General features: G+C 44.3%; 1 protein-coding gene across 2 annotated transcripts in view; it reads right to left on the bottom strand.

Annotated features, from left to right (window-relative positions):
* Window positions 1-142: 142 nt before the first annotated feature.
* LOC121300545 (neurocan core protein-like) overlaps window positions 143-19,403 on the bottom strand; it is a 59,222-nt gene continuing 39,961 nt past the window's right edge. Inside the window, exons 9-13 of one of the 2 annotated variants that reach the window (XM_041229113.1) lie at window positions 12,956-13,072; window positions 6,929-7,042; window positions 2,110-2,268; window positions 1,160-1,242; window positions 143-320 (exon numbers count right to left, since the gene is read on the bottom strand). In XM_041229113.1, the coding sequence (XP_041085047.1) occupies window positions 144-320; window positions 1,160-1,242; window positions 2,110-2,268; window positions 6,929-7,042; window positions 12,956-13,072 (650 nt within the window). In that variant the 3' untranslated portion in view covers window position 143. The remainder of the gene's footprint in view (window positions 321-1,159; window positions 1,243-2,109; window positions 2,269-6,928; window positions 7,043-12,955; window positions 13,073-19,403) is intronic. The other variant, XM_041229115.1, reaches the window with a different exon arrangement.

Below are 19,403 nucleotides of genomic sequence, written 5' to 3'. Positions count from 1 at the left end.
TTAAAGCTTAATGTCAGCGGAGGAAAAGCACAGTAAACTGCAAATTTACTCTCAGATTGCAGTGAGGGTCAAGGATCACCTGTTACCTGTTCCCTTCTTACAGATGTAGGGCAGGTTGTAGTTGCAGGGTCAGGTGTTAGGGGTTAGGGGTTAGGGGTGTAGAAGGCTGGGTTACCTGTTCCCTTCTTGCAGATGTAGGGCAGGTTGTAGTTGCAGGGCACATCATTCCACTTGCTGTTCTCGTGAGCGATCATCACCACACAGTCCTCTCCGCCCGCGAAGAAGTTATCAGGCTGGTTCTCACGCCAGTTCTCGTATTGCTGCGTGGAGAGACAAGGCAGAGAGAGACACTCAGGCACAGTCACTGCTGCTAACTTATTGAACTGAGTAACCAGTGCTGGGGCTCATGGTGTATGTGTCTGTATTGGTTAATTCTGGGTGAAAACAGAAAATACAGTGGCTCTTCATGGGTAACTCAAAGAATCTATTTCAACGAAGATATATACTGGACTATAATGACATCTCTCATTCCTTGATTATTTTTGCATGACCCCCTTATACCTCGTTTCCATGCACTGCTCAACCCTGCTGTTCATTTAACCGACCCGCATTGGCTGCCAAGTGGAGATGACCCTGATTTTTTTCACTTTCCCAAAGTGGGATTGGTGGAAGTACATCACAAAACTGACCAATCAAGTGACGAGTGGGTGTGAATATTTAATCCACATCCGGAGTGAACAGGCTTCTCCGTGCTTTAATATTCTGGTATGCTTTTTTTAAACACAAAGCTCCAAAGAAGTGTTAGGATTATCGGAAGCAAAGCGATCGCGTCCACCCTGTCAGTTTTGTAAACAAATAAATGTGACCTTAGCCGCAAGGCTTGCCGTGAAGGAACCGTCAAGATCCGATGGGAACTGAACTGGGGGGAAGACTGTAAACGGGGTTGAGGAGGAATGCTGGGATTAGCAGTCGTGCCATGCTCATGGAAACGAGGCAGCAGATCCCCCTGTACACACACAGAGCTGTGATGTTATTGCTGACCTCCTATACACACAGAGCTGTGATGTCAGTGCAGAACCCCCTGTACACACACAGAGCTGTGATGTCACTGCTGACCTCCTATACACACACAGACCTGTGATGTCAGTGTAGGACTCACCAGGGCCATGTTGTCTGTCCACTGAAAGTCCTCCTCCACTGTGCGATCATTCAGCCCAATCCAGGTGTTCTCATGACCCAGCCCTGAGCCACAAAGAGGAGGGGAGCTTTACAAAATAAAAACCCTATACGATTCCTATAGGGTTCTGTTATATGCAGGACTGAGCAGCATTCTGATGTATAATAACTCCTGTTAAAACTATGAATCCTATACTAGCTGTAATTACAATTAAACCGACACAAGAGCATCTCCAGTATGGAATGGGGTTATGGAAACTTAAGCTGAGTCTAATGTTTCTGTTCCTACTTGACGTTCAGAACTGATCCATGGTTGACTGTCATAAAGCCTGGCTTTTAACAGCCATAGAAAAACAACGGTCATGCTTGGTTAGTCCACGGACAATCCCAGATCTGTGCCGGGTCAGTAGTGGGCCCTCCACCCTCCTAATCATTATCCCTGGGTGAGCAGAGCCTCGGTTGATGGCTTGTGGATGGACGATCGGTTCCAGTTTCCTTGTTTTACGATGTGCTGTTTTTCTTTTAAGTCATTCAGCTTCCAAGAACCACATCATTAATCCAGCACCCCATATCCTTTCATATCACTACTGGCGCCCGATCAAATTGCACGCTGATATAACCTTTACTACTGTGCCACACTGGATTGATTTAATCCAGTCTAAATATTGATAGCAAATAAAAATGTCATGGCTGTAGAGGCATATCTGAATCATAAAAAACTAGACCAACTGTGCATACATATAGAAGTGGAAGACAGGCCTTCCTTATACTCCTCCCCGTGGTTTTCTCAATATGTCAAGGTGAGGTAATGAATGCCCTTACCAAGTCTCAGCACAGTCAGAGTGGAAAACAGACACAAAACTCTATGGATCCCTCCCCCTAAATTTCATTGCAGCAGCCACAGCGAGGCCCTGCTGGGTTGGACCCTCGTACCGTTGATGAAGCTCTGCTCCTCGGGGGAGTGGACACTAGCCAGGTGAGCGCTGTGCTCCCGGCAGTCCTTCTCAGCGTCCTCCCAGGTGTGCCGGTGTGAGAAGTATCGGTAGCAGTGCCCGTGGAACTTCCTCCAGCCGTGATCGCAGCCCTCTGTGTCTGAGACCGAGAGGAGAAAGAGGGACAGCATCACCGACAGCCCCCCGGACACAGCGGATTATTTTAACGATCAGACGCCACCCTGAAATGTACACACTCGGGGCTGGCTGCATAAAACACCAGAAGTATTCATTTAAAGAACACTTAAAGATGCATTTACCCTTAAATTACTCTTAAATGTGTTAAAATGCTTTCTGCAACAGCTCTAAGCTTAGGGAACGCTTAAGGGGAAAACTAGGGAGATTTAAATGAAGGTGTTTTGTGCAACTGACCGCTGGCTTTCTGCAGACCTCGTTCACTGTATTGTCATTGAATGCAGTAATATTAATAAGTGGTAGAAATATTCACCGGGTCACCAGCTGGATTAATATAGAGCTCCCCCACTTTTCTAACGTTCTCCATTGCAGTCTCTTTAACCCTATAAGAAATGCTAAGGCACTAGCCGAAATGTCTGCTTGAATTCCTATAATTTACCTTTCAGCTGGGGGGGATTGCCACTTCCACTAAACCACGGCTCAAACTCTTGTCTTGCCTCTCTGAATGTTATACTGCCTTACAGCCACACTGCTGATCTATGGGGTTTTGCAATCGGTGCTGTTTTTTTTTTTTTTTTTTTTTTTTGTCAAGGTTAAACTACCCAATAGCTTTGTTAAACCATGTTTCACTATGCTTTACTACATTTTTATCAAGGTGTACCACAATATGCTTCAGTAACACCAACTGAGTGAGATGAGTTTATTAGTCAGCTGGAGACTCTATTAGCTCCCAGTGCCCAGCCCCCAGCCCCTCTGTCTGGGCTGCAGCCAGCAGTATCCACGCACACTGGAGCTGCTAACAAAGCGAAGGTGACACCGGAAAATTGGTAAGAAGGCTCAACCTGACTTAATATGCAGATTAATGCAGAAGAGGAGGTGAGGAGAATCTCTCACCGGGGGACAGCACTGTTGACAAGCAATGTTCAGATCCACAGTGCGGTTTGCAATAATCATTAACGTGTTGAGGAGCGTGGGACTGTCAGCGAGAGTGTGAATGTGAGAGCAGGTGTGATCGTGTAACCGTCAGTGTGTGTGCGTGTCAGTGTTTGCCTTCCAGAGCCAAGATTATCTTTGTACAGGCTGGCATGACTGCGCCTGTGTGCTTTCAGTTACTTCACAGATCAGAAGACAATGTCACACAGTAAATGGCATTCTGAGTAGTGTGTCTGGGGAAGGGTCAGTGGTGCTTTAGCCCTACACACCAAAATCCCATGATATCATTGCAGGATAGCATCAGCACTACCGACCCAACTGGGCCTTCTCTCAGCCAGCGAGAGAGATTCTTTATTTCCTCCAGGTAATTTGCAAGCGCGGCAGACACCTCCTGCTTCCGTGTTTGTTTATTATTTTTTTTTCCTTTCTCTACACCAATGAGAATGAGCTCACAGCTAAATCTGGGTGCAATACATCTTATGACATGTCATGAATATTAAAAAAATTGTACGTTATCCCTGTCAAATAAACAAATAAGCAAATACATAAATAAATAAGAATCCGTAAGAAGTGATGGCCTGTCTGCAAACCCAGAGAGGACACTCCCCAAGTCCCCAAGTCTAATCCTCTGACAGCGCAGGGGTCAATCTGCAGCGAGATTGACTGCAATCACAGAATGACAGCCAGAGGCTTTAGAGACAGAGTACAGCAGCTCTGAGAACACAGTGAGACGGGCATGCTAGTCTATGAGTTTTCATAGGCTTGCACTGCGGAAATGTCAGCCCTGAAGCGTGACTTGACTGCCGTTCGCTATACAGCTGACAAAAAAACAAAATCCTCTCCAACTCGCAGTACAGTACCATCAAGACCCTTTATTTAAGTTTTCTATTTACTATACCGTTTTATTTGAATTACAGTGTTTATTAAAAAGAAAATCTGTGCAAATAATGAATCGGGTGCATGTCAAGAGTAGTATCAGGGGACCTATTCACAGTCAGTTGCAATAACTAATGATTGAAGTTGTTTTTAGCACTGCTCTATGTGCTACGACTGAGTGCTATCAGGTTGTAAAGGAGGGAGAGAGGGTGGGAGAGAGAAATCTCAACTCAAGCCGACAGGACAAGTCCCTTTGTTATTTCCTGCCTTGCCAAAACTGAATCAATTATACAATCCTTGGATAATAAAGAGCCAATTACAGATCTTCCAGTGGGATCCCACTCAGGGGAGCGCTGTGTTCCCTCTCCAGGACAGGGCAGCCCCCTGGCTTGGGGCTCAGCCTCGACAGGGGGGTGAGAGGACGGGACGAATCAGACAGTCTTAATTAGCAGCATTTGGAAAGTACCGTGGAACTGTGCTGCCCGTACCTGCCTGCCCTGCCGTCTCTCCGGGGCCTCGCCACCTCCAGGTCATGCAGTCAGGGAGAGAGAGCAGGCTTGAGCCTTGCGCTGGGGTGCCAGCTGTCTCTTACCCACATAGCCTTGGGCTGCAAGGTACACCATCCACTCAGCCAGCCTGTCAGCTGGAAGATTTCAGCTCCAGGGCAGACACTTCCCAGAGGAAAAGACTGCTCTATACCCCAGGGAACAGGCTAGGGAACTCCCACATTCTCTTGTTCTCTCTCTCACTGTCTCAGCCCCTCTGTAGAGAAATCGACAAAGCTCTGGAATTTAGCTCAAGGGCTCTTAATTATTCTTAGATTGTTAATTTCATTGAAGACACCGCACAAGACTTTTGGCACTGAATTTAAGTGACTGTTAGTGTTTATAGTTCATCTTCATAGTATCTCCCTATTAACATTCGTGGTTCATGTGCTGTAATAGTCCAGTAACAGCGCACAGTACTAATAACCACAATTGCTTGCACATTATCTGCAGTTCCAGCACTCTGTTACATTTGAGATACCTTTTTCTCTGTATTGATAAGCTGTTTGCTTTGTAAGCCACATTAGGGCTTAAATAAATGCAATAATTGTGTTTGAATTAAATTTGCATAGATTCGGTCCACGGGGTTGCGGGAGACATGTGTTCTGTTTTTGTTTTCTAAATTAATGTGAACACCAGCGGAAGACATAAAAAAAAAAAAAAAAAAAAAAAACACAGAACTGTGCTTTTAAAATATAAATCGATCCAAGCAATTCAGGGCTATTCGGAGTATATTAAAAAGGTGCTTGCAGACCGTTATTGACAGACATAGACAGACAGATAGATGGACAGATAGACAGATAGATAGATCGATAGATAGATAGATAGAACTTGAAGTGTCAATCAATCGTGCAACTGACTGTAAAAAAATAAGAACAGCAGCAATAGTTGTTTTTGTCTTTGGCAGACGTGTTAAATTGAGGCCCCTGAGATATAATATAGCGCTGAGGTCCGGGGTTTGTCTTTTAAGTGACAAAGCGTTTTGCTCTGGGGTTTTGTTTACTGTATCTGTGCCAGGCGCGCTCCTGGTGTAAATCAACAGAGCTCTGCATCTCCGACCCGCATCTCATAGACTCACACACACACATAGACACACATACCTGCAACACACACACACCACACACACACACACACACACACACACACACACACACACACACACACACACACACACACACACACACACACACACACACACACACGCACACACACACACACACACACACACACACACACACACACACACACACACACACACACACACACACACACACACACACACACACACACACACACACACACACACACACACACACACACACACACACACACACACACACACACACACACACACACACACACACACGCACACACACACACACACACACACACACACACACACACACACACACACACACACACACACACACACACACACACACACACACACACACACACACACACACACACACACACACACACACACACACACACACACACACACACACACACACACACACACACACACACGCACACACACAACTGCAACGCACACACACACACACACCTGCAATGCACAGACAGCAGCAGCCCTCTGGTTACTGATTAATCATTCACCTCCCTCCTCGAGTGAAACATTGACTCTCTCCCTCTCCCTCTCCCTCTCCCTCTCTCCTCTCCCTCTCCTCCCTCTCCCTCTCCCTCCCTCTCCCTCTCCTCTCCCCCTCTCTCCCTCTCTGCTCTCTCTCTCTCTCTCCAGCTTACTTTGCCTCTCTTCACCATCAATGAAACGAGCAGCGGATAAACTGGCCCCCTTCCAATGGTGCTGACATCACAAGGCTTTTACCCCCCTGACGCCTGTGCTAATGCAAATGCAATTCAGAATCAGGCTGGGACCAAGCAGCACACACGCAAAGTACATGAAGTGCAATCATTTGAAGGGTAACACAAAGGATAAGGGAGGATTTCATGCATGCCTTCAACCAAACATGTATAATCCTGAGAGTCATTTTTTTTACTTAGCTGCTACTCCAGTGTCCTAATCGCTAGTGCTATTATGTCATAGTCAGTAATCCATTCAGTTACTACAGTATAGTAAAATGCCATTTGAAATGCCTCTTCCATCCTGGATTTAAACCTGCATGTATCTACCTGCGGTTCTTGGTATTAGCCTGATTTGAATTAGCAAAGGTGTCTTTTTGGACTGGGGAGGGAAGGGGAAGGCAGCGGGGTGGGGAGACACTGAAATGGGAGCTGTGGTTCGGGTCTCACCCTTGTCGCAGGTCTCCCCCCCGTAGCTGGACAGGCACAGGCAGACGAAGGCGTTGACCTCATCGATGCAGGTGCCTCCGTTCTCACAGGGGTTGGACTGGCAGTCGTCAATGTCTGGAAGAGAGCAGAGAGACAGGCTATCAGGCACACAACGGGTTTCTCAGAGAAAAATTAAAAAATGCTCTTTTGTTGGAGTAAATGATGCCCCCTTAAGGGAATGGCTGCAGTAAGAAAAGTAGCTCATGTTAGAGTGTTGGGCTGCAGTATGGAAGGCAGTGGGTTTGAGTAGCTCAGCTGTTAGAGTGTTGGGCTGCAGTGTGGAAGGCAGTGGGTTTGAGTAGCTCAGCTGTTAGAGTGTTGGGTTGCAAAAGTGGGTTTGAAGCTCAAGAGTGTTGGGCTGCAGTGTGTTTGAGTATAGAGTTTTCATTTGAGTATATCACACATAGTCCAGCTTGTCATTTAAAAGGGTTTTGCATCGCAGTGTCAATGAGTCAAAGCTCACAACACAAGCTTTTTTACGTTGACCTTTCCTGCACCCAAACCCAGGTTTTTTTGGAGTCCCTGACAATACTCACAACCAACGTCCACCTTCCGTCCCGTAGATCAGCCAACTCATCGAGTCGACAAGGTTCACAACCCAAACGTCTGACACCTTCCGTGTTAGAACTATCGAGTCGTTGGGAAAATCTTCACAACATCCACGAGTCCGTCACCCTTTTCGTGGGTCACCCAAACGGGTTTGAGTGTTGGGCTGCAGTGTGGAAGGCAGTGGGTTTGAGTAGCTCAGCTGTTAGAGTGTTGGGTTGCAGTGTGGAAGGCAGTGGGTTTGAGTAGCTCAGTGCTGTTAGAGTGTTGGGCTGCAGTGTGGAAGGCAGTGGGTTTGAGTAGCTCAGCTGTTAGAGTGTTGGGCTGCAGTGTGGAAGGCAGTGGGTTTGAGTAGCTCAGCTGTTAGAGTGTTGGGCTGCAGTGTGGAAGGCAGTGGGTTTGAGTAGCTCAGCTGTTAGAGTGTTGGGCTGCAGTGTGGAAGGCAGTGGGTTTGAGTAGCTCAGCTGTTAGAGTGTTGGGCTGCAGTGTGGAAGGCAGTGGGTTTGAGTAGCTCAGCTGTTAGAGTGTTGGGTTGCAGTGTGGAAGGCAGTGGGTTTGAGTAGCTCAGCTGTTAGAGTGTTGGGCTGCAGTGTGGAAGGCAGTGGGTTTGAGTAGCTCAGCTGTTAGAGTGTTGGGTTGCAGTGTGGAAGGCAGTGGGTTTGAGTAGCTCAGCTGTTAGAGTGTTGGGTTGCAGTGTGGAAGGCAGTGGGTTTGAGTAGCTCAGCTGTTAGAGTGTTGGGCTGCAGTGTGGAAGGCAGTGGGTTTGAGTAGCTCAGCTGTTAGAGTGTTGGGCTGCAGTGTGGAAGGCAGTGGGTTTGAGTAGCTCAGCTTTTAGAGTGTTGGCTGCAGTGTGGAAGGCAGTGGGTTTGAGTAGCTCAGTGGTTAGAGTGTTGGGTTGCAGTGTGGAAGGCAGTGGGTTTGAGTAGCTCAGCTGTTAGAGTGTTGGGTTGCAGTGTGGAAGGCAGTGGGTTTGAGTAGCTCAGCTGTTAGAGTGTTGGGTTGCAGTGTGGAAGGCAGTGGGTTTAAATAGCTCAGTGGTTAAAGTGCTGGACTGCAGTGAGATAGCAGGCTTAGAAATGGGAGGGTAAAGCTTCAGTTTATAAATACGCATGCACTAAGTTCCCAGTCACATGCTTCTCTGTTTTCTTGTGCTGTCATCCTAATTTCACTAAACCATTCCCAGAGAAGCTCAGAGAATAGCTGGGCTCGTTTTTCACAGTGAAGGCTCTCCCCCAGCTTCATCACATGGAACAGGAGGCTGACAGTACAGGCTGGCTCCCCCGTGACTGTGCTGTCAGGCTGGGCCACTCTCTGAGCTCTGGCACAGAATGAGCAGCTTCCAGTGATCTATAGGGACTGAAACTTTGCTTACGTGCTGCGGATATCGCTTGCATTTACTGGGGATGAAATAATAATAAAAAACTTTCATTTCACACTTTCATTTCGACTGGCTGTCCCTCACATTAACCTGCCACAGAATCACATGTATTCTGTAATACATGAAAGCTGCATCTCCCTGCTATCAGCCAGTTTCAGTCATGATGACCCAGACAGTACACCTGACTTAGCTAGTGGACGCTTGGTTGGCAGGTGCTTCTGTGTTCAAGACTGCACACATTACTGGAGTTATACAATAGCTACGGGCCCTTCTGGTGACTTTGCTGCAGATTTGTACGATTCCTTGAAGGTAAAAGAGGAGTTTCTATTTATTTGTCCAACCCCTGTAGACCTGGGACTGTAGGTATAATGTAGGTATATGTAGCTGTAAAGCCCTTGAAGCTTTGGCTGTATATGCATACACATGTTATTCTGCCTTATGCTGCAATGCAGCACAACTTCTATAAACCTTTTTCTGCTCTGAGCAAATTAAAACAAGCAGCGTGGTCAAGACTCAACACCAGCTCTTGAAATTGTGCAGAGAGGGAGAGAGAGAGACAGACAGACAGCGAGGGTGTTAATTAGAGGCATCCATGCAGCTGCATTTCCTAATTGCAGGCATCTCTGACTGAGCATACATCAGCAAATAAACTCACAAGAACACAGAGAAGCCACACGCACCACACTGCGGATCGCTAAGCATTCACTTAGAGCAGCGCTGGGCTGCAATGTGCAAGGCAGTGGGTTTGAGTAGCTCAGTGGTTACAGAGCTGGGCTTCGGTGTGAAAGGCAATCAGTGGTGAGTTATTCTATTTATTTTGCTCCAGCGAGTTTTCAGTGCACTCAATAGGGAGCCTGGAAACCAAGAGAGAATCGTTTCTTCATTATCTAAAATGAGCTAAATTGATTCCTCCTGCCCTCCCTCCCTCCCTCCCCCTGAGCTGAACAAAACATTTATTTTTCTTTATTTTGTAGGCCAGTTAAGCCGAAAGCTGAACAAAAGCCTTATTAAAAAAGCTTTGCGGCTGTGTTTTGTAACACACAAAGGTTTGGTTCAATGAACGTATTTTGTTGTGAATTTAGTGCTCACAAAAGCTGCAGAACAATGCTATAGCCGGCTTTGACGAATTGCATAATTGTTCTGTATTATGAATCATGTATCAGAAATCAACTTAAGGACAAAATGCTAGTACATCTTGAGTACAGATGTCATCCCGTGCATAGCAATGATGCCACAATTCAAAAGTTAAAGTTGTAAACATCTTGCTGTATGTTAAGTAGTAGTAGTACAATTTACATGTTAATGAGCTACACTGCATCGGCTGTAGGGTGTTTGCTATTCCAACAGTAATCACTTCACACAGCTGCAACAGACAGCGCTGCACAAGACGACACCTGCACATAAGAAAATGTACGAACATAAGGAGGCCATTCAGCCCATCTAAGCTCATCCGGTTCCTAGTAAGATTGTTCTCAAAAGCTGGGTCTTAGAGGATCCAAGTGATTCAGCCTTAATTAGAGAGTGTGACCTAAGCCAAGTTCAAACCCAGCCCTGCAAATGATCACGCAGTGCCACCTAGCCCCCTCTGTCTTTCTAGCTATACTGATGCAAACCCAGACCAGTTTTACTTGTTCTAGAACTAGAACACAGGCTTGACTAGCAGGTAGAACCCGACTCCTGCATTGTGGTGCCGACACTCTGCATTCTCATTCTATCTCATTACAATGAGAAATACCTGTAGAAAAAAAATCAAGGGCCGTGTGATGAGTCAAAGGGGTTTCGGTCTGTGATTCAGCCTCCCGACAGTAGATGGCATCAAACCAACTCGGGACTTTCCTTACCAAGATCTCGTGACCATGGCAAAAGTCATCTTTTGAGGGGCGGCACCTTGGTGAGGGGCGGAAGTACGAGTATGTAACTTCCAGCCACTGGAGTCAAGTGAAGGAGAAGGACACGTGTCGGTTGGGGATTGGTGTTCCACTGACTACAGAGGCGGGACATTACATACTAAAGGGAACGTACTACTGTGTTCGGGGTTGGTCCGAAAGTAAAGTAGGAGGAGTAACGGGTGAAGGGAGAGACTGGTTTTGTGCAGCGGGATTTTTGAAACACTAACATTTCTTTTGTCTTTTTTTTTGTTTATGTATGGTCACCACGAAGACAAATTAAAGACGAGTCATCACAGTTTGTTTTGGATTCCACCCCTGCACTCCTTCCCTCACACCATTTTGTTTTTCGTTTGTTATTTAATCCTTTTGTTGTGTATAGAAAATAAAAATAAATTATTTTATTTCTGTACACATAAATTACTGTCTGGACATTCCATTTAATACACTCTCGCCTCACAGGCCGTTTAACTAGAGCGCAGGGGCATTCAACCGGAACGCAGCGACTGTGCCGAAAGCACTTACTCAAATGAAGAACAACTGCAGTTTAAACTGCATTAACAGACCACCACCTTCTATTATAACAGTGAAATAAAATGACAGTGACAATGAAATAAAGCTTACCACGGTTTTATATTTCTGTACCTTTTTGTTAGCGATATTATCAGTCCGTTTGGTCTGCTGAAGATTTTGCTTTCAGGTTATGCAGGCATTTCAAAGTATAGTGAAAAGATTCTTTGTACAATAGCAGGGGGCCAGCAGTGATGTTATTATGGATAGTAAGAGGTAAGAACATGTGCAGGTTTGAGACAGACTGAGACCTTCTGTTCCCTGAAGGCAGTAGTGAATTCCAGGCTCCAAGCCAAGCTCTCCCAGGGACGCCCCTAGAAATTAAATTCTGCTCTACACAAGGAGAACAGCTTGTCACTGCGCTGAGCAAACAGCCAAAGCAAAGAGATAACTAAGCTGTAAATGGATTCAACATTGGGAAAAATCAAGAGGCATCTGGCCTATACTTTACTGATCGATCTCTCTGCCCTACCCGTATGCTGTCTCCTGCGAGGCACTGATGTCTTTTTCAGCATTTCTGCTTTGAGATTTAATAAGATTAAATGTTAGACTGATTTGGCAGGGAAGGCAATTAACCCCTCCCTGCTGACTTTAAACACCCGTGCACAGCAAACATTCATTTGAAATAATAACAACACAGTCACATTGTGCTGGTGAAAAAGCTGTAATTATCCCCAATGCAGAGTTCTGTGCATACTGAATATATGGTAGAGCATTGGTAAGCATTATAAAACCCAGAGAGGAATGGCCAAGCATATTAAAAAAACAAAACCATGTAATTATGGAAAGTGCACAGTATAACCATGGGTAAAGCATGGGAAAAATGTACACTTATCGTACAAATTTACCGGGGTAAACTTTTATAAGAGGACACTTGTAAGCTGGTTGAAGAGCTGGGCACTACATTCACACTGTCCAAGCTAGCGATTCTAGTTCTAGAACTCCAGCTAGCGATTCTGGTTCTTGAACTCCAGCTAGCGATTCTGGTTCTTGAACTCCAGCTAGCGATTCTGGTTCTAGAACTAGAACACAAGTGAGTCTGGCCCTTAATTAGCACTGGGTTTTAAAATGTACTTCAATACCTAAAGTTTAAAGAAGCAGGCCACTACTTCTGGTAACTCCTCAGCTCATTCTAAATATTTTATGCCAGCGTATGATCCAGCTGTGTTTGCTTTTCTAAAAACACATCTCTTCAGAGCCCTGCCTCTGAGGGATTTTAAAATTCAATACCTATTTTGCCTAAAATATCATATTAATAAGATTGCTTTTGATAAGCTTCCCTCGGCTCTCGAGAAAATAGCATTAAAACACTGGAAAGCTTCTTGGGGGAAATAGTAATAATAAAAAAAATAATAACAACAACAACATGAAAATGCTTTTTTGTTTTGTTTTGTTTTGTTTTCCAATATTGCAAGAAAATCATTTTTGAACTGTATAAATTAACCAGTCTCTCCACCATAAATCCCCTTCACTCCTCACCCTGCATGATCCTCACCTCCAGTTCCTCACCCCTTCCCCCCCCCCCCCCCCCCCCCCCAGACCACCCCAAAACTCCAGAACACTGACCCCTAACCCTCCACCCCAACTCCCTCACCCCCAGTCCCTCACCGATCTCGCAGTTCTCCCCGGAGTAGCCTGGCAGGCAGTCACAGGTGTACACACTCTCGTTGGAGAGGCAGCTCCCTCCATGCAGGCAGGGGTTGGTCTCGCAGGGGTCTGCCTCAGCTGCAGGGGGGGGGAGGAAGCCAACACAAGCACAGTCAATAGAGGCGGTGTGATTTTTCTAATACACTTATTCCAATACGCTTTAGTGCAGTGTTGACAGTGCATTGAAGCAAGGCCACCAACCTGGTTTGTTCGAACTTCATGCCTCTTTGAGTGTGACTGACTATTGGACTAGCTAATCCACCTCCTGAGGCAGTTTTGAGCCTGCACTAACAGTTACCGGCGTCATTTTACCCTGCATCAGCATGTCTAAACAAACTAAGCCATATAGAAACTCTTGATTGCGCATGCGTCACGCGTGTGAAGATGGGCTTTATGCATGCGTGTTTTAAAGAACTGTGCTGCAGAGTCCAGCTTTAGTGTGTCTGCAGTGCTGCATCAAATCTGGGATTAGTTTCCAGCGTGGATAGAAAAGGGAGCAAAGCAAAAAATGGCTCCCGGATTTGACAACCAGACTCAACTCCTGGATACATTTTCACTCAAGTTTGAAAACAGTATGAGGCGCTCGCTACTCTGGGACCATGAAAGATCCCAGAAACATGACCAACTCAGGCTCAATTTCCAATGCAGTGGCAAATTCAATATAAAAATATACTGTGTGTGTGTGTGTGTTAATGGGGATCCCTGGAAACAACATGTTGATCAATCCTGCACATGTCTCTTCAACAGTCGTGTGCATGATCTGTGACCTTGCTCAGTATTGAACTGTCCAACAGCCCTTGATAACCAATGCTAATGATACACGAGTAAATGATCCTTTGACAGAACAAGATGTACAGTTCCACTGAAGGCTATCATCTTCTCTGGCAAAAGGATTACTTATCTCAGAAATCTCAAAGTGGTGTCCAACCACGTTCCTGGTGGTGCATTCCGGCCCAGGGTTAACCCATTAAGTGCCATTGTCCACATGTGAAGATGGGCTACTGTGTAATTTTTGGAGCATTTTTACCTGGCATCTACCTGTTATTTAAATTTTCTCTTGAACTGTTATAATAACTTATTCAGATTTTGTTACGGATCAAACGACATAAACAGCTTGTTCAGATTTTTTTCAATGGAAAATGAATTGGGTACTTAATGGGTTAACAGGTTCTGTAAACTGCTAATGATAAAGTGCTTCAGGGTCAGGCAGGGGGTTTAATTGGTTTAATTAACCCATTTAGAACAGGGTTGGAACACAGACCAGGAGTGCAAAGGCCTGCTGTAGAGTGTGATGGACAGATGGACAGACAGATGTGCTCAGCACATAAGGACAATCAGAACACTAAACCGCACTGGGTTTATATTTCATTGTCCTTAAAAACACTGGCACTGAGCAGCGCAGAAGGCAGGTGTTGGCGGCTGTGGTATCCTCCGCTCCCCTTGTGTAATAACATTAGGGACTCGCTGCCCTCGTCTGGTCAAAGGCATTAATCTTCATTCCAGACTGCCGTTACAATGCCTTGATTTAATGACCTGGGCGGTGAGTGGGGCACATTATAATAACCCTCAAGACTCCTGTCACTTTAATTCATGGTTTCAGGCCACTATAAATCATTTATTGAACATGTATTGGTATAATGGGGTGAGTCATAAAATAATATATACCATATACTGTATGTTATATAATATATATGTATTTCAATTATTATAGTTAGAATGACAGTGTTTTTCCAAATATGTAATGTGCTTACTGGGCAATAAAGTCTGTATAAGGCAGCAAAACCCCTGTAATGTTTAAAAATATATTTTGTGCATAAAAAAATAAATCAATGTAGGTGTATTTTTACTTGCATTATCGTGGCGCCCCTCTGGTGCACAGGATGGTTCACCTGCACTCTATGGGTAAAAAAGCCCACATCAATTCTACATGTGAGTCAGTGTGTGTCTCTCATCTCTCTCATGGTACAGTAAGTAGTTGTAGGATGAGGGTGGAGAGGAAGGAGATAGGGGTGTTAGAATATACTGAATACACCCAGCTGTGTGTAAAGAGCTGAAATTACCTCTCTGATTATGCGTCTGACACTTTGCCTGAATCCTGTCCAATACTGCCAGCTCTTCTCCCAGAACAGAAAATCAGAGCTGTCACGCAGACGCGACTACAATAGAGGGAAAGGGGGGTGTGGGGGTGGAAGGAAGGTTAGGAAATTCGGGCTAGCTTTTCAAAACACTAGGTATAAGCTGTTGGGTTTTAATGCCTCCCTCTTCTGATCCAGAATATATTTAGTCTTGTCAGCTACACAAGTCTTTAGTTTCAGAGTGTGTGTAAATGCCAGTCAAGCTCAATGCATTTAAGTCTAAGTGCAGGACCTGCCTTTCTGCAGAATGCAATAAAAGACATTGCTAATGATGAATAAAAGGCCCCTGTTTAATATAAACATTAAAGGGAGAGGTAATTCAGAAGCCAAGGTATAAGAACTTGATTTAATTTTCACGCAATTAGTCACAACTTGTTAGTCAGAGCGCTCAGCCATCTGCCAGCGCTTGCTTTTAAATGTAATAAAAACTTATATATATGTATATATATTAGTGATTGGTCAGTTCTGCTGATTCCGGGAGGACTGTTTGCTACCTGATTGGTTGACTCTCCAGTTTGTTTACATCCTCGTAATGTTTCAGCTGCAGGTGCGACAGCTATCCTTGATCCCCTCTGTCACTCTGTCACCATGAGAACAAAGCCGGTACGCCCCTGCTATTACCGGCAGCAGCGGAGGTCATGTCTTTTATTTGCAAAGCTTGGAGTATGTTGCTTAGCGGTATGAGATGCAATAAATGGAGCTCACATCAAAAAAAAAAGTATTAAATGTAGGAATAAATTACTTATACAGAGTAAAATTGCATGTCGGCTAACACAGGATTCGACAGACATGGGGAAAAATAAGAACGAGCAATAGACAGGTCAATTTCTGCAAATATGGTAGTTTGATTAAAGGCAAAACAACCATAGTAAATATGTCATTCTTGACTGACAAAACTCCCATCTTATAGACCCTTGTCTTTTTTGTGAATAGGACACATGCATACTAGTATATTTCAGGTTTTGGAAGATGAGTGCATGTCTTTCTCTTTTGTCAATGACACTTTGGAGTAAACGACTTTATTTGAGTGTGCACTGCCCTGCTGTACATGGTCCTGCAACTCTAACTTTGTTAAAAATACCAGTTCTTTAACTCAGTTCTTTCAAAGGGCTGAATTGCACTAACACTGGGAGGAGCGCTTGTGTTCACTCAGATCTTGAAATGAGCCGAGGGGTTGAGAGAGAAACTCCTAGTCAGAGACGAAAGGCTCTTTCCATCCAGCTGCTTAACACAGTGAGGGGGCAGCTTAATGCAATATCTTTATAATTAATTACACAGCTCTTAAAATAGACCCTCTCACTGGAAACTCAGCAGCTTAGCGCTGCGGAGAATGGATATGCATATATGGGGATATGCCCTGTCTACTGGAGACTTGGGTTCAGACAAAATCATTCCCTAATACCAGTTACGCATTTCCATTAGCTGCATAGGTCTCAAATGTGCAGTTTTGAAAGAAACACATGCACAGCAAACATTTTCATTTAAAATTGTGATATCAGGTTGGGTTAAACAATGTTCTCTGTTTCCATGCCTTATTCTCTATTGCCAGGTCTGAAGATTGTAAAGACCCTGTTTGCTTTATCTGCCGTAAGATTATCCTTCTGCCTGACTAAAAGTTTGTCTGTCAATAGCAGGAAACAGCTGGCTGGCTAAAGGGTTTGTTGAAGGGTTAGGGGAAGGACCAAGGAAGTGCAATCTGAAAAGACTTGGGTTTTAATCTGGCTAATGTTACAAGCGAGTTTTAAGGGTCTCAAGTTTACTCAAAGTGATTGTAGCAAACAACATAATGTAATTGTGCACCCAGTGTTGTAATCTCTATGTTATTGAGGTCTTAAATGATTTTGAACCATGATATTTGATAATACACTAGGTTAAAGAAAGATCTGTCTGCAGATAATGATGCACACCTAGAATGGGGCAATTCACCTTCATTAACCAACCACCTGCTTCCTCTATTAACTGACACGCTTTCAACCAGTAAAATCAACACACGACTGGACCTATAGCTGCAGGTGCAACAGATTTCCTTGGAGTTAGTTTTCAAACAGCATGCACGCTGTGAATTCTAGAGAGAAAGCTTAGAAGGGGTATTTTTATGTTGTTTGTCTGTAGTTTTCTTTTCAGTTTGGTTTTGAAGCACACAGCTAAGGGTTTCGATAAAGCAGTCACATCCTGGGTTTAGAGAATGCTCGCTCGATAAATTTGTTGTAAGGTAAATAGACTTGCTAAACGACAGCGCGCTTATAAAGCGGCTTGTGTGCCATTTGTCTGGGAAATGCCAGTTCCTGGAGACTGCATTGGGAAAGTCTTGCTCTCCCCCCTGTGTCCCAGCAACTACCGAGGCGTGTAATAGGTTTCCATTGGGTCAGAGGTTCGCTTGCACGCTTGAGAGGCTCCCTGCAATTACCTCCTAGCGAGGCAGACCTGCTTGAACAAAACAGGACACTTAGAAGGTTTTTTTTACCAAAGCCTTTTTTTAAATTTTCTAGCCAGTTTTAAGACTTAAAGTACGTTTTCAGTTCATGAAATCTAGGGCCAATCACCAGCATTTTCGAAGCTCTGTGTGCCCTTGGGGATTACATTGCAAACAGCAGGATAGTAACTTCCTGTTGCAGAGTTTGCAGATTGCAAAGCTCTGTTTGCTTGAATGGACATCTACACTAAGATTATCAATGCCCATTGGGATGCCGTTATGTAACACCAGTTTGCTGCCCTGAATAAAACCTTAACAGAACCATAATCAGACTATATCAGCGCCAGCAATGGCAACACCACATGAATCTGGAGCAAATAAAACAAGCAGAAGCTTGCTGTTAGGATACCAATTGTGTGACTACTGTAGCTGCAGTGTGGCCAATTAATTACGCTCCCAAGAAAGTCTGAAACATCATTATCTGTGAAGCAGTGGGAGTTTTATTCATCTCCTCCTGCTACTGCAAGCCCACGCGGCACTCTGCTTCTGCGAAGTCAAGATGACCAAGGCTGGTCGCAGTGGCTGATTTCTTAAGCTCGCTGCCTGGTGCTTGCGCAGAATCTAGAAATACCGTGTTGAAAATGGGCTCCTTTGGGTCTTATTAAATCCCTGAGCCTTAGTGTGACTCAGGACACCATCTCCTATCCTGTTTATAAATGTGCAGCCCAGTGCATGGGATCCAAACCACTCTCTCCACAAATGCTGTTTTTATTTCTTTTCCAGCTGGATAGAGTAGATTACCATGCCGTGCAGCTGCTCCCTAAGGCTTGTGTGTAAAATCTCTCGTGCCTTTGTAAATTCTGGATTGACAATTCACTTTTTGGTAAATTTTACCTGTTTAGCAATAACATTAGCTATAGAGGTCTCATGTATTTATTTTTTTAAACCTTTATTCAACCTGTCAAGGTTAAAATATCTTTTTCAAGGGAGATCTGGCCAAGAAGGTGGCATAAAATACAAAAAACAAACTAAATACTAAATCATTTTCAAAAAACATTTTGTTTATCATAAATATGTTTTTGCAGTTCAATGCATCGATGTAAAATGAAGACTAGAAGTTTATTTTGAACTGTGTTAGTGGAATGTATTTTGAAAGGAGCAAAAGCTATATGAATGTGAATGGCAAAACCGACACGTGCAAACACGGGATTGCATGCAAACTTGATGCAGGAGTTGAGGGTTAGAAGCTGCCTGATGATGCATCGTGTGTAAGCTCGGCTTGAGAGCGTGAGGGGAAAAAAAAAGGGTTATAAACGATCTTTTATTAGTGCCTGCTGTAACAGGACGAGTCCAGGATGCTCACGACAGGAGTACTAGTAAGAGTCGGATAAAGAAAGCAGTCTGGAGGGGGCTCATGAAGAGTGAAGACCCAGCAAATTGGCAGCAAAGGATTTGATGGGTTAGTAATGCTGTTGCAGAGCACTCCCACACTGACAAACAGTACATAGCAGAACAATAGCTTTGCACAGCTGTCAGATTACTGGCATTTTAATGTATTGCACTGCATTATTATTATTATTATTATTATTATTATTATTATTATTATTATTATTATTATTATTATTATTATTATTATTATTGAAGCCATCAGTGCTAATATTTGATAAGTGCTACTTTTCAGGAAAAAAAACCCTGTTCAGGAATTGAGTTAAATTTGTTATAGTTCAGAGATGGCACTAAGACTCCCATTGCATAGCAGTTTGAGCCATTCCTGGTTTTGCTATGAGTTTAATAAGACAAACCTGTGCTTGTTACCTAGACGCTGCTATTAATCAAGCTTGTAGTAAAACCTGGAATGGGC

This window comes from Polyodon spathula, chromosome 26 (assembly GCF_017654505.1).
Source record: "Polyodon spathula isolate WHYD16114869_AA chromosome 26, ASM1765450v1, whole genome shotgun sequence".
Taxonomy (NCBI): domain Eukaryota; kingdom Metazoa; phylum Chordata; class Actinopteri; order Acipenseriformes; family Polyodontidae; genus Polyodon; species Polyodon spathula.
Note: the sequence above shows the minus strand (reverse complement) of the source record. Positions and strands in the feature narration are given on the sequence as shown.